General features: G+C 41.0%; 1 protein-coding gene across 1 annotated transcript in view; it reads left to right on the top strand.

The window, feature by feature from the left end:
* FRMD4B (FERM domain containing 4B) overlaps positions 1 to 15,010 on the top strand; it is a 123,934-nt gene that overhangs the window by 38,648 nt on the left and 70,276 nt on the right. Inside the window, exons 5-6 of the mRNA XM_047096411.1 lie at positions 13,501 to 13,557; positions 14,352 to 14,374. Coding sequence (XP_046952367.1) covers positions 13,501 to 13,557; positions 14,352 to 14,374 — 80 coding nt within the window. The remainder of the gene's footprint in view (positions 1 to 13,500; positions 13,558 to 14,351; positions 14,375 to 15,010) is intronic.

The raw sequence follows: 15,010 nt of genomic DNA, 5'->3' as shown, positions 1-15,010 counted from the left end.
ATCACGACCACAACTTTCTCCTGATTCGTCCTTCCTTCTCTATCATCCTTCATTACCTTGTAAGCACCTTGCACTTTTTTTTTCTCAATATGACTAGTTTTTCATCTGAATACCCTACTGCTACAAATTCAAACTGTAATCAAAAATTGGTGCCAGGGTGCATTTAAGCAATTAGAATGCTGTAATTAAAGTCTGCTGTGTATGTAATCTTACAATGCACAAGAGTAAGTACAGAAGTAGAGAGCTTGGTTCTGAGGGTTTACTTAATGACAGTTATTCATCTGTTCTCCAATTGTCTCTCCTCATATTTATCAGATGTGGGTGCCTCAGAACCTCCATACTCATTAGCAGAGCCTGACCTATTTAGGCTCCCTGCCTTTCTTGCATCGCGTAACAATTTGATGGTAGATCACCACACCTAATTTTCAGGGCAGTCTCATAAACATTCACTCCCTTGCTTTGAGACTGTGTTGGTGTAAGTGTTTATACAAAGGGATCAGGTACTGCAGAATGGTGGAGCCAGTCTGTCATACTTAAGATGTGACTGACTCGTTCTGCCTGGGCTTAAAAAGAATAAAGAAAGTGAGTTTCAGGATCTCAGAATGGTGGGGGGAGGCGAGGGGAATAAAAATGAGAATTGAGAGGACGAAGAATCATACCTCTGATGATATTTTTTGCAGCATTAACTGGTAGAGCACTGTCATTGAAAGGTGTAGGGCTTTTTTTTTTTTTTTTGAGTATAGATTAATTCATTTAAAATATTTTTGAATGCCCACTGTGGTAGGCACTGTACAGGTGCTGGGTGTACAACTAAGCAAACAGATCTCTGCCTCTGGAGAGTGTGCGGTTTTGTATGATTAATAGCCATATTTCACAAATTGTGTGTATCTAATATCCAGTTCCCATTCAATTTTCTCTCATTGTCTCGGTAATGTTCTTTACATCTTTTGGGTTTTTTTCCCATTCTGATCCAGGATCACACATTGCATTTAGTGATCATGAGTCTGTAGTCTCTGTAATTGGGAACATATGGCCAGTCTTTCTCTGGCTTTTCTCAAACCAGTACTTTCGAAGGGTATAGTCCAGTTGCCTGGTAGAATGTCTCTCCATTTGTGATATATGGATTCTTCTAATTTGCTGGTTGTAAACCTGTATCATGTTGGACGGGTCTCACAGCCATCTAGGAACATGGTGAAAATACAGAGACCCACACCCTGTCCTATTTCATCCTATCTCACTTCAGTGAGCCTGAGCCTCTTTATTCTTTGTTAGCTCTCCAGGCAATTCTGCTACCCACCAAAAGTTGAGAGCCACTACTGTAACATAATTTCCCTGTGGCAGGAATACCAAGTAGATGACATGTGTTCTCAGTGTATCTCACTAGGAGGCTCGCAATGTCAGTATACTTTGTTTTTTGTTTTTGTTTTTTTTTTTAATTTTTTTTTTTAACGTTTATTTATTTTTGAGACAGAGAGTGACAGAGCATGAATGGGGAAGGGTCAGAGAGAGAGAGACACAGAATCTGAAACAGGCTCCAGGCTCTGAGCTGTCAGCACAGAGCCTGACACGGGGCTCGAACTCACAGACCGCGAGATCATGACCTGGGCCGAAGTCGGCCGCTTAACCGACTGAGCCACCCAGGCACCCCCAGTATACTTTGTATTTGAGTAAGGTAGTATATGCCAGTTTTCTCTTCCCCTTTGTGATTTGTCTGGAGTTGACACTTGACCGCTGTTTAAGCATCCTATTTCCCAATAGTATTTGAACCAATGGACTTGGCCTCCAGTGGTGGTCTTGCCTAAGTCAGTTCATGCTGTGGTGATTGTAAATGGTGATTCTCCAATTCTTTCAATTCGTTTGCAAAGAATAATTTTTCTTCTCCTCTGTCTCCAGCTGTTAATAATACTATTATGGGTTCCTTTTTTATTCAATGTATTATCTATTCAGCCATTCATTTTGATGATCAGAATGTTCCTATTGCTATAACCTTGGCGTTAGCCATTTTTCCTTTCTGTGGAGAAATGGTATTTAGAAATCAAGATCTGGGCGGGGCACCTGGATGGCTCAGTTGGTTAAGCATCTGACTTCAGCTCAGGTCATGACCTCATGGTTCGTGAGTTCAAGCCCCACCTGGGACTCTCTGCTGTCATCTCAGAGCCTGCTTCAGATCCTCTGTCCCCCGTCTCTCTGCTCCTCCCCTGCTTGCATGTGTTCTCTCTCTCAAAAATAAATAAACTTAAAAAAAAAAAAAAAGAAATCAAGGCCTGGTTTCTATTTAAACTCGTTGGAACTTCACCCCAAGGAAAAAAAATGTGCTACCTGTATACCTAAAAACAAAATGTATTGTATGAACCATACCTGGGTTGATCCTTGAGAAAGTGTGGTCTGCCTAGTTTCCCTTCTTTCTCATTTCCGTATCTGTATATTCCTTTGATTATCCTTCCGCAAATGAACACTAATTCACATGCTGCAAAACTTTCTCTCTTTGCTCCTATCTACATTATGATCAAGTTTCTGAGAAGGGGTATGCCCAGATACTTTGATCATAATGCTTACATCTTTGAAACTGTGTCACACACCCACGAAAACACCTGTACTTGTTTGCTTTCTTTGTAATGCTTTTTTCCCTTATCCAAAACATTTTTCAAATTATTTTAAAATTTTTTTATTTATTTATTTTGAGAGCGAGAGCATAAGCAGGGAAGGGGCAGAGAGGGGGAGACAGAATCCCAAGCAGGCTCCACACCCCTAGCATGGAGCCCAATGCAGGGCTCAGACCCATGTACTGTGAGATCATGGCCTGGGCTGAAATCAAGAGTCAGATGCTCAACCAAATGAGCCACCCAGGTGCCCCCTTCCAAAGCATTTTTATATCTTGTTTTTCTTTTTGTCCTCTAACTCCATGAAACATGTCAGACAGGCATTACTATTTTCCTTTTACGTTTCTAGAAAGTGAAGCCAGAAGAGCAAAAGCCTTCTTAACATCTAACACCAAGTGTGTTTGGTGTTTTAAGTTTGCATATCTAGTCCCTGACACCTAGCACTTAGTTTACCTTTCCCATAGCTGGTAAAGCCTGGGCTATGTTCTCATGGTTCTGAAACTCATTCTGAGTTGAAAATTAAGTCAAATCAACTATATAGTGGATCAAGAAACACAAGAAGCTTTACCTTTAAAGTAAATTTTTTTAATGTTTATTTAGTTTTGAGAGAGAGAGAGACAGAGACAGAGTGTGAGTAGGGGAGGGGCAGAGAGAGAGAGAGACACGGAATCCCAAGCAGGCTCCAGGCTCTGAGCTGGACCACAGAGCCTGACATGGGGCTCGAACCCACAAACTGTGAGATCATGACCTTAGTTAGCCAAAGTTGGATCCTTAACCCTTTGAGCCACCCAGGTGCCCTGAAGCATTCCCTTTTTTTTTTTTTTTTTAATGTTTTTATTTATTTTCGAGACAGAGACAGAGCACAAGCCGGGGAGGGGCAGAGAGAGGGAGGGACACAGAATCCGAAGCAGGCTCCAGGCTCTGAGCTGTCAGCACAGAGCCTGACGTGGGGCTCGAACTCACAGACTGTGACATCATGACCTGAGCTGAAGTCGGACGCTCAACCGACTGAGCCACCCAGGCGCCCCTCCCTTTTAAAGAAAGGAAAAGTAAAGGGGCGCCTGGGTGGCTCAGTCGGTTGAGCGGCCAACTTCAGCTCAGGTCATGATCTCACGGTCCGGTCCGTGAGTTGGAGCCCTGCATCCGGCTCTGTGCTGACAGCTCAGAGCCTGGAGCCTGTTTCAGATTCTGTGTCTCCCTCTCTCTCTGACCCTCCCCCGTTCATGCTCTGTCTCTCTCTGTCTCAAAAGTAAATAAACATTAAGAAAAAAGTTTTTTCTAAATGTATAAAAAAAAGGAAAGGTAAAGATACTCCCATCAACTTTTTACTTTACTACTCTTTTAGTTGATATTCTACAAATATTATGGAGCACCTGTTCTGTGCCAGGTAGTATCCTAGGTCCCGGAGATAAAGCTAGGACCAGATAGATAAAAACCCATGCCCTTAAGGATCTAAGATATGAGGCAGGGATAATAGTGGGTGGGAAGAAAAACCATCAAGAAAATAGATAAGGTGTGTAATGCATTAGAAATGTGCAAGTAGGATAACCAAATACAGTTGTTCAAGGTGCTCACTGCCCAACTCTGTGCCCGAAGTTGCCATGAGATCGTGGATCTAAGCAACTGAAGATGGAACTGCCACTAGGTAAGATGAGAAAGGCTTCTGGGAAGATCAGGAGTTCTGTTGGTTTCTCAGCTGTATATAGAAGTATAATATATGTACAGAAAAGTGCATGTAAGTGCAGCTCAACAGACTTTCAAAATTGAACACATCTGGGCGCCTGGGTGGCTCAGTCGGTTAAGCGTCTGACTTTGGCTCAGGTCACGATCTCACTGTCCGTGGGTTCGAGCCCCGCGTCGGGCTCTGGGCTGACTGCTCAGAGCCTGGAGCCTGTTTCAGATTCTGTGTCTCCCTCTCTCTCTGACCCTCCCCCGTTCATGCTCTGTCTCTCTCTGTCTCAAAAATAAATAAATGTTAAAAAATTAAAAAAAAAATTGAACACATCTGTGCAACTAGCATCAATATCAAGTAAACAGAATAGCACCACCAACTGAGAAGGCCCTCACATGTTCTCTTCCAGTCATTAATGCCTCCACTCCCATGACTTTTAATAGCATTTATTTGTTTTGGCTGACTTTATATTTTATATAACTGGAGTCATTCAAGGTGCCCTTTAATGTTTGGCCTAATTTGCTCAAATTAGGTTTGTGAGATTCATCCATATTGTAGTTTAGGCTAGCTTCACCCTTGCTGGGGAATAGTAGTCCATAGTATGAATATACCATAGTTCATTTGCTCATTGAAGAGCATTTGAGTAGCCTGCAGTATTTAGTTATTACAAATAGCACTGCCATGAAGGTCCCAGTGCCTGTGGCTTAGTGGATTTATGTAAATATGTTAGATGTATACCGAGGAGCAGAATTCCTGACCCATAGTGTGTATTTGTGTTAAGATTTGGTAGACCTTGGGGCTCCTGGGTGGCTCCGTTGGTTAAGCATCCAACTGTTGATTTCTGCTCAGGGCATGATCTCACGGTTCTTGAGTTCAAGCCCCGTAGACTCTATGCTGACAGTGCAAAGCCTGCTTGGGATTCTCTCTCTCTCTCTCTCTCTCTCTCTCTGTCTCTCTGCCCCTCCCTTCCTCACTTGCTCTCTCTCTTCCAATATAAATAAATAAGCATAAAAAAAAAAAAAACGGAGGCACCTGTGTGGCTCAGTTGGTTAAGCATCCGACTTTGGCTCACGTCATTATCTCACGGTTCATGGGTTCATGCCCTACGTGGGGCTCTGTGCTGACAGCTCAGAGCCTGGAGCCTGCTTCAGATTCTGTGTCTCCTCTCTCTCTGCCCCTTCCCTGCTAATGCTCTGTCTCTCTCTCTCTCTCTCTCAAAAATGAGTAAACATTTTAAAAAATTTAAAAAAAAAGATTTGGTAGACCTTGCCAAAATGTTCGTCCCAGAACTAACTTATAATCTACCAACAGTGTATGAGAAGGTGTGTTAAAAAGAATGTCTACTTCATGCAGTGAAATCGGAGGTACCAAGTACTTTGCAAAGAAGTGTACCAAAATAGGAGTTGAAAACAATTTCACTGCGTGCCTACAAAATGAAAATAAATAAGCTAAAACTTGTTGGCATTAGAGGCTTTGGTGAAGAAATTTAATGGTACTCAAATACGCTAAAAATAATAATCCTATGGAATGATAATCAGAAATCCTATGGAATATAATGAAGAAAATGGCCCATTTATAAAGGAAAATATAAAATCCTGAGTAGTGGGGCAGCTGGATGGCTCAGCTGGGAGAGCATGCAACTCTCGGTCTCAGGTTTGACTTCAAGCCCCACACTGGGGATGGAGCCTACTTAAAATAATAAATGAAAATAGAAATCTTTTAAAAATAATTTTAAAGATACTGAGTATTAACCCTAACACTGAATGTGTATGATCTTTATGGTGTATCATAAAACTGTATGGTTACTGTATAACCATTTCAGTAATGACATACATGGTTCCAAAGAGGAAGGAAAATTATTATATATTTTTTTAAATTCATAAAAATTCATTTAAAAAAATGTTTCAAATAAGTGAAAGAGAATGTCAAAGATTATTATGGAAAATTAAAACCCTTAGATATTGAGATATGTAGTAATGGAACACCAATTAAATGTTACAGAACTACACAAAAATTGAACAGTGTCCCAGAACAAAGTAGATTCCTATCGATATAATAATATTTAACAATGTAATAAGCAACACAGTGCATAATGCAGAGAGAAAAACACTGAGAGAATCTTTTTGGCTAGGCTTTATGAAAATGCTTTGTATTTGTCCTTCATAAAACGATCTCAACAACCCAATACATTCAATATTATCATCCCCCATTTTGTAGATGAGGAACTGAGTTTCAGAGAAATAACTTGCTCAGGACCCCAAAGATTCTTTCAGTGAGGGTGATAGCCCCCACTCCAGTCTGACTTCGTAGGCCTGGAGAATAGATCGAAGAATACAATTTGTACCCAGTAGCTGAAACAAAGGGTTAACACTGGTAGCTCAAACAAAACATGAGTTCTCAAATAGGTAAGTGAACAAAGGGTCATTTCGCACATGAGCAATAGCAAATAATATGCAATTGCAAGAGAGATATTCAAGTTGATTAGTAATCAAAAAAAATTGCAAGTTTCAATGTTGCAGTATTGTCTTCTACTTTCCTAATTACCAAAAATAATTTTATTCATTTGGTGTGGCTTGTAAAACTACGTACATTTCCCTAAGCTGGAAACATTAGTAAGAATGTTTACTATCTTGATCTGGGTGATGGGTGCATGAGTGTATACACGTGTCAAAATTCATCAAGCTGTGCACTAAGATTTGTGCATGTTACTATATGTACCTCAATAAAAAAGAAAAAAAGCACATTACAGTACATATGGCAGGTGATGAAATCAGAGTTGCCTGTGAGGAAATAAAAGTAGAAATAATTAGATCCTGCCAAGGTTAAGGTTGGTATAAAACATTTAGCATGGGTAGTATAAAGCGTTTAACCCACAAATTCGAAACTCAACTTCTCTTAAGAACCACAGCAAAGAGGAAGTTATGACCACTTGCGTAACTCACGGTGGTCTTTAAGGTGGAAGCAGAGCAACTGCCCAGCGGAGCACAGTCACTACTGCTCCTAAAAATCAGAAACTTCTCCCAGGGGTCCTGGTGAAGGACTGGTCTATGAGGTAATTAACAATGCCCTCAACAACACACCCAGAGTTATTAAAATACTGAGGTTCTGAGGGTTGCTTCTTCTATTGTTCCTCAACAGAAGCCGGTGGAGTAATGCCAAAACACAGTCACAAAAAAAGCAGTTCTACCTTGGGACAAAACTTATGGGTCCATTTTGTAAGTTTCTAACGGTTCTCGGTTAGTCCAGAGACCTCTGAGAGAATCTAGATCAGTGGTTCCCAGCTGGGGACCTTTGCCACCCAGGGGACATATGGAAAATGTTTGGAGACATTTTTGGTTGTCACAGCTTGGGGGGGGCGGGGGTTGCTGCTGGAATGTAGTGGATAGAGGCCGGGGGCACTGCCTGATACCCTATGATGCACAGGATAGCCCCCACAAAAAAAACAATTAACTGAAAATGTCAGTTACGCCAAGGTTGCCAAGCTCTGGTCTCAAGGAACAAAATGGAAAATATACCAGAAACATTACTACTATGTATCATTGAGACCAGCTTCCAGACACATTACTTCTCACAACTAGCTTGGACAAAAAAGGACAAAGTGTTTGGTTCATTTACAAGGGGAATATGGGGTGCAGATGTGGTAGTTATGGCCTGGTCTCCTAGGGGCACAGTAATCCCAAAAGACAGGAACTAGCCCCGGGGAGTATGCCTTTATGGTTCAGCAAGAACTGCCTTGTAAGATAGTAGGTAAGTGTTGAGTGTTGATGTGCACACCGCCCCCCGCAAACAGGCTAATAGTTGAAACCAGTGAGTCCAGAGCTCTAGAATTCTCTGATCTGTCAGGTTCCTCCTCCATGTAGATGTGTCTACAGAAGGAATTAAGAGGTTTCCAGGGAGCTATATCCGTTTACTCATTTGTGCACTTCTCACATCTATTCTTTGCACTCTGTTTGCTGGCTTAGTAGTAAATCAAAATGAGAGCATCTGAGCACCCAAGTCACTGTGTTTGCCAACTTTTGAGTTTTAACCAGACTTTGAAGTCTGGCTTGGCTGAGCAGTGGATGCAGTTGACTACCCATGTCCGGAAGTCCCTTTCTCTCTATCTGTGGGCATTGATTCCCTCTGGTTCACATCTTCCCAACTTTGTCTTGAGACACAGCAAGACCCTTGGCCCTAATTTGGAAAATCCCTGGTTGTGGCTTTGGACCAGCTTCTGTCACTTGTCCACAGAAAGATGATTGTGTTTGCATGTAAGCCAGTGGGGAAAGAAGTGGTTCTGAAAAGATTGTGATATTGGGACATCCTGCTCGGAAACAGGGATGGGTACCAGGCAGTCAAGACAAATAGATAGCCAGCACTCTGGGAAATTATGTCAATTTTTTACAAACTTCTTATTTTAGAATCATTTCAAACTTACAGAAGAGCTGTAAGAATGGCACAAAAACGCAGTATGCCCATCAAACCAAATTCACCAGTTGTCAACATTTTGCTACGTTTGCTCTCTCTCCCCCTGCCCACGGATGTGTCCTTTTTTCTGAACCAGTTAAGAGTAAGTTATGCTCTTTATCCTTACATAATTCATTGTGTATTTCCTAAGATCAAAGCCACCCTTTATAGAACCCTGTTACAATGATCACATTTACAACATTTAACAATTGAATCTGGACTGTAGCCTAATGTACCCTCCAACTTTCCCAGGGGTGCCCTTTGTAACAACTTTTCCTCTTGACATGGGATGACACATTTCATTTGGTTGTTACGACTGCCTTGTCTCCTTTCCTTCGAAACAGTTCTTCAGCCTTTCTTTGGCATTGATCCTATTTACATTTTTGAAGGCTGTGGGCCAGATATTTTATAGGATGTCCCTCAATTTGAGTTTGTCTCACGCTTCCTCGTGATTAGATCTAGTGATGTATTTTCAGCTGCAGTACCACCCAGTGGTGTGCTAGCCAGCTAGTACCTGCTGTAAGAGCCGATTCTCACATCTCTTCCCAGCAGCGTGTCCTGTGATGTCATATCGGTAGCTTGGTAGCTACTTCAAGCTACTATTGCTAGCTTGAAATCGGCTGTGGTGGGGGTATTTGCACCATGGAAATCCACAAATGCTACAACTGAGGGATCGTTTCCCCCCCCCCCTTCCCCATTTCTGGCTGTGAAACATTTACATTTACCAGTACAGACATGTATATAAGTGACGTTATGTCCTTCTCAATGCATATTATCAGGAGGCCGGTCTGTACAGTTATTGGTAATGTCTCATCACTTCATTAAGATTGTATCTGTCAGGTTTCTCCACTGAAAAGCTACCATTTTTCCCTCTTGTAATTAAATTTCCCCAATAGAGAGATGCTTCGTGATTATATAAATACCCTGTCCTGTTTCTCACCAAACTTTCACCCAATAGTTTTTGTTTATTGAAAACTGTTATCTGAACAATCAGCAGTATGATGACTGCAAGTGCTAATTTTCCATCCCTCTCACTTCTCATATATTTATTTGTTGGTGTTCTTCAAGTTGCCTTTTTTAATAGACTTAACCCTAAAATAGCTAGATAATTAGTAATATACTTGGCAATAAGCTGGCTTCCCCCAACAGTTTGTCAAATAGTTCCAGATCCTAAGTATTTGTGAGCAAGTGATTCATGCCCATTGTTGTTGTGCAGAATAAGCTTCCATGAAGTATTACATCGATACAGATGAGTCTTCACAAGGAATTTTCCCATTCCTATTATGAGGCGTTTATGGTTAATGATAACTTACCACCCACCAGCAGTGGAGGTGGCATTTGGAGTCATTTTTCAGTCTTACCTGATTATAGTTTTTGCCAAAAGCCTACCTTTAGAAGATTCCTGGTGAGAGCTTTACGTTGGAGTCAGAAAGGTAACTAGTGGCCACGATGGACTCCAAAGAGCCTGGAGTCACCATCTGCTGTGGGGTTGGGTAGGACACTTCATGTCCCTGATTCTCAGTGCCATCATCTACAGAATAATAGGAGTCATATTTTCACTAAATGCTTTTTCAAGTTCTAAAACTTTCTTTTATTCTCTTCTCCTTGTGAATCAAAACGTATAGTTCTCATTTCATTAGCAAGATGTTTTGGTCAACTGAGCCAACAAGCCAAACACAAAATAAAATGTCCAACATGGGTCCTGAACCTAGTGACCTAGAGACTGGATCCGTAAGCGAGCTAAATTAGCCATGAGGGTAGAACACCAAGACTTGATACTGTTTCGTATTACCCTTGTGCATTCAGCCACATCATCTGACTTACTTCTCTGCTCCTCTTTGTTTATCCCTGACAGTCATGGAAACCCACTGAAGGATCCCGTTACCTATCTCTTTGAGGAGATCCCTCTCCGATGTTAGCTTGCCCAGTACCTATAAGGTTACCTCTGTTACCATGGTTATAAGTAAAAGAAATCTTCCATCCCCGGGCAGATGGCAATTTCTAAAGAGCATTTTCACTTTATGCATGAAATTCTGGAGTTCTCTAGAAGTCTTAATTAAATTTCACCATATGAAATTACTGAGAACCAGGCAGATAATATTAGTTTTGCTTGGTCTGTTGCTTGGTGAGCTCCATGCACAAGTTAAGTAACCTTGGCAATCAGTATTAGAACTCAAAATATGTTGCATTGTATTTCCAGAAGAGTGGTTAAGAGGAAGGTGAGGTAGGGGCTGAGGTATATAAAAGAATGTAAGGCTTAGGGTTGCCTGGGTGGCTCAGTCAGTTAAGTGTCTGTCTTCGGCTCAGGTCATAATCTCACGGTTGGTGGGTTCGTGCCCCGCGTCAGCTCTGTGCTGACAGCTCAGAGCCTGGAGCCTGCTTCGGATTCTGTGTCTCCCTGTCTGTCTGCCCCTTCCCCGCTCGCACTCTGTGTCTCTCTCTCAAAAGTAAATAAACACTTTAAAAAATTTTTTTAAAGATAAAGGAATGTAAGGCTTGGCCAAACCATGCATTCTCCTGTCTCCCAGGAACGAGATTTTGGTAAGCCCCACCCCTGCACCCCTCCGTCACCCTCCTCCACCAGAATTGTGTTGGGGCAACTAGTATGGGTGAATAAAAGTCCACAGGTGAGTTGCATATGTGCCTCCCCACTCTTCTGGAGCTGCCTGAGCCTGGTACTTCTCATGCTTCCACTCCTCATTTGATCATTTTTAATATTTAATGACCCTTCTAAGGTAGAGAATTCTTTGGCAGCATTCTTAAGAGTTTCTGTCTGAGGCCTTTTTATCTGCTGAACTTCCATTTACGAAATTGAAAAGTTAGTGTCTAAAATATTGTTTGGATGACTCACCTAAGGTTCTGAAGAGGCAGAGGCGGTCATGGGGGGCCAGAGGAAGTTGGTCATGGTTTTCAATAAATTTTATTTAGCTTTTGTTATTTTAATGTCCAAAATAATCCAATTTTTTTCTCTTTTGTAAGATTTTAAGACAAACTGGACTGTAAATTCGGGCATGATTTCAAACTCAAAGATGGTTTTGAGCATTCCTCCCCCCTCCCCATTACCCCCCTCCCTTTGCATGAGTTTTTTCTTTTTTTTTTCTTTGAACATAAGGAATTTCAGCTTTCTAGAATTTAATCTCGATCAACACTCATCTCACCTGTTGGATTAGCTGCTTCATCATCTTTCACCAGGTTAGAAAACCACTGTCTCTCTAGACTGAAAGACAGAGGGCAATTGATGCTTGCAACCAGCCTGACTTTTCTTTGATTTTGTAATCTGTTTCTAGAGATTATAAGCGAGCTTTGAATTCCAAGGCTCTGGACCTGTCAGCTTTTAAAGGAAAAACTTTAAAGTAAATCCATTTCCTCAGGTTTCAGAAGGGAAACTTAGATGTTACAGGATGAAAATAATTTGTTTGCATTTTGTAATATAAGGGAAACACAGATAATTATCACAGCTGACATTGTAATGCCCTAGGTTTTTGGTTTCTTTATTTTATGGCTTTTAGAAGAATGATTATTATTTGTTTTTGTTTTTTTTCCTTTTTTTTTTTTGAGAACCCCAATCAAATCACTTGGAAACGTGAGAGAAAAGCGTAATCCTTTCCAAAATCCTCAGTGAGCTAACTGCTCTGTAAACCTACCTAGTGTGCATTTACTTTAAAGCTACTTTTACTCACCATTAATGCTGTTGGTTTAACTAAAAAAACTCTGCAGCCCAAATTCAATGGGTAGAAGGGAGAAATAATGAGTTCGGGTTCATTTCTAGGCTCATGAGTTCTATGATCTCAAACAATATGCACTTTCAAGTACTAATTATGTAAGACTTAAGGTTATGTGGAATGGTTTTAGTGTGTGTGAATGCCCACAAGCTAGCATATCACAATTTTTTAAAAAATAAAGATCCTTCTATACCACTCATCGACTCGTTGTTGCAATATATTACATGAGGCAATAATGGTGTTAATGTATATGGTCACATATTATTTATTAACAAAATAAATGAAGGCATGTGTGAGTATTATTGATAGAGGCAATATTCCCTCCACACACACTTATGCATCTCTATCAGGCTGCTGAAAAAGCATTCCTGTTTTCCAAAGTCCAGAATTCCTATATTTCTGGAGGGGGGGGATCTTAAAGGATGAAAAAATAAAATAATGGGTAAAATAATAAATTAGAGTCATCAAACTTCAATATAAAGGAACAGAATTTTAGTCTTCTCTAAGTATTTGCTATAATCAATTCTTAAGGCTTTACATTTTATCTCTAAGTGTATGCGTGTTAATTCAATAATGTGTCATTGATGCAGTAGTGAATTTATATTTTTAGTAATAGTTGCATTGTGGGTATACCAAAATAACCATGCAGTGACACAGAGGGGGGAAAAAAAGATCTCAGGAAAACACCAAATGAATCTAAGAAAATCTTCAGAGCTTAACAATGAACTTGTAGGGATAAAAATTATTCGTTGGGAAGTTGTCTGAATTTTCAGCCTCAGAGTCATTTGTATTTCTTCCAGAATACTGCTCTCTGAAACAGACGCGCGCGCGCGCACACACACACACACACACACACACACACACACACACACACACTTTGTGGCTTCCCCTGACCGCTGGATGCGTCCCTCCATGCCCCCCTCCCTTTGCCTTGCAATGGTATGATCTGCGTTTGATTGTAAACTGGAGGTGCCAAGCTGTGACAGCTTCCCCAACTCAACAGCCATTTGCTACAACCTAGGGCAGCCTTGTTCAGCGATACTTTTCTTTTCCCCAACAGGGGCAAATCGAAGCGGACAGCGAAACCATCTTCAAGTTAGCCGCACTTGTGTTGCAGGTAAGAATCAGCACACTGCCTCTTGCCCGCGCCTTTTTGTTTGCTGGTTTTTGCGAACCGCCTGCAACTCTGAAACTTTCGCATGGGCCAGTTGGCTGATAGATGTTTAAGCCAGCTGGTTGTTTGCCAATGAAAAACGTGAGCCACCGTTTTCTGTTTGAGCGTCACTTGCGCAGGCTATAGTGGGATGTCGCAAAGGAAAATGAAATTTAGACTGTTCTGAGGGAAAAGAATTAAGACTGTACTTCAGGAAAAGAGCTCTGGGTTACTTGGATTTGGGAAGCAGCAATTGTTAACAACAGCTGTAATTTTCATTTAAATTGAGTAACTTTCGCCTGCATTTTCTGGAGGCAGAGTGAAAGAGCCCCTTAATTCTTAAAGGCAGTAGTAGCTGAGAAATCCAACGTGTTCCATGCTTGTTTAAAAAGAGAAAACAAATAGCATGTGTTGATTTACCTACACCCTCGTTTAAAAAGTCTGCGTCCAGACTAAAAAGTGTGCTTCTCGGATAAACAAGCATGTATCACGTGATCTTAGAAACCTAAAAGAAGACCTAGTCATCTATGCTTTTTCAGATATATCTGTCTCTTCTGTTAAGAATAAGAAATATTTCATGGATACTAATGTTTTCTCACCAGTGCCACATTCTCCGTGGCCACAGAGAAAGCTTCCTCGTGCACATTCCTCCAAACAAAATTCAGGCACTCGAAGTGGGAAACGGGACCCAGAGTGAAATTCATTCGCTTAATCCACATACATACATATTGATCGTCTATCATTGTGTTTTATTTCAGGAAGCCAAAGGGGATTATACCAGGTAATGTTTCCTTTTCTGATATTACTATGCAAAATAACCCTAGCTGAACCGTAGCTGAATGCTGTTGCTTTAAATAACAATGGATGCAAACTCAAAAGAAAGTCGATCTCAGAGCAGGAGACTGAGATCTCTTCCCTTTTCAAATAGGGACCTATTCTTTCTGTGAATGAATCCAGCAATGAAGCTTTCTTACCATTTTTCAAGCCAGAGTGACAGTGAATTGTAAACAGAAGCCCTCCAAAGTTCTAGTTTCTGTTATCTGTTAGCAAGATGAAGAAATCTGCAAAAAGCTTTGGTAGGCTGTGCTTTTTTTAAACTTATAATAATCCTGTGTTGGACAAAAAAAAAAAAATCCTGTGTTGGAAGAGTTATAACACATGCACAAAAAGATAAACTCTATCAGCTGCTTAGTTAAGGGATTAATAGGGGCTTTCTTTTTGCAGCTGCCCTGAAGGGGCCTCACCCTTCATACACTTGACCTAACAGTTGTATTGTCGCCACCGGGACACTTACTGGTTCTAACTGCCTAGCTGGCCACCTCATCAGAGTATTTGTATTTGAATTCATGCTCTACCTGCTCCTTTCTGTCCTTTTCACACAGTAGCTGTAGTTGGAGAAGCAGAAACGGTTAAAGGC

Source organism: Lynx rufus, unplaced genomic scaffold, assembly GCF_022079265.1.
Source record: "Lynx rufus isolate CCGP_SWC_20201006 ecotype Redwood Valley unplaced genomic scaffold, mLynRuf1.p SCAF_4, whole genome shotgun sequence".
Taxonomy (NCBI): Eukaryota; Metazoa; Chordata; class Mammalia; order Carnivora; family Felidae; genus Lynx; species Lynx rufus.
The sequence above is the reverse complement of the archived record's forward strand: the minus strand, read 5'-3'. Positions and strand labels throughout refer to the sequence as shown.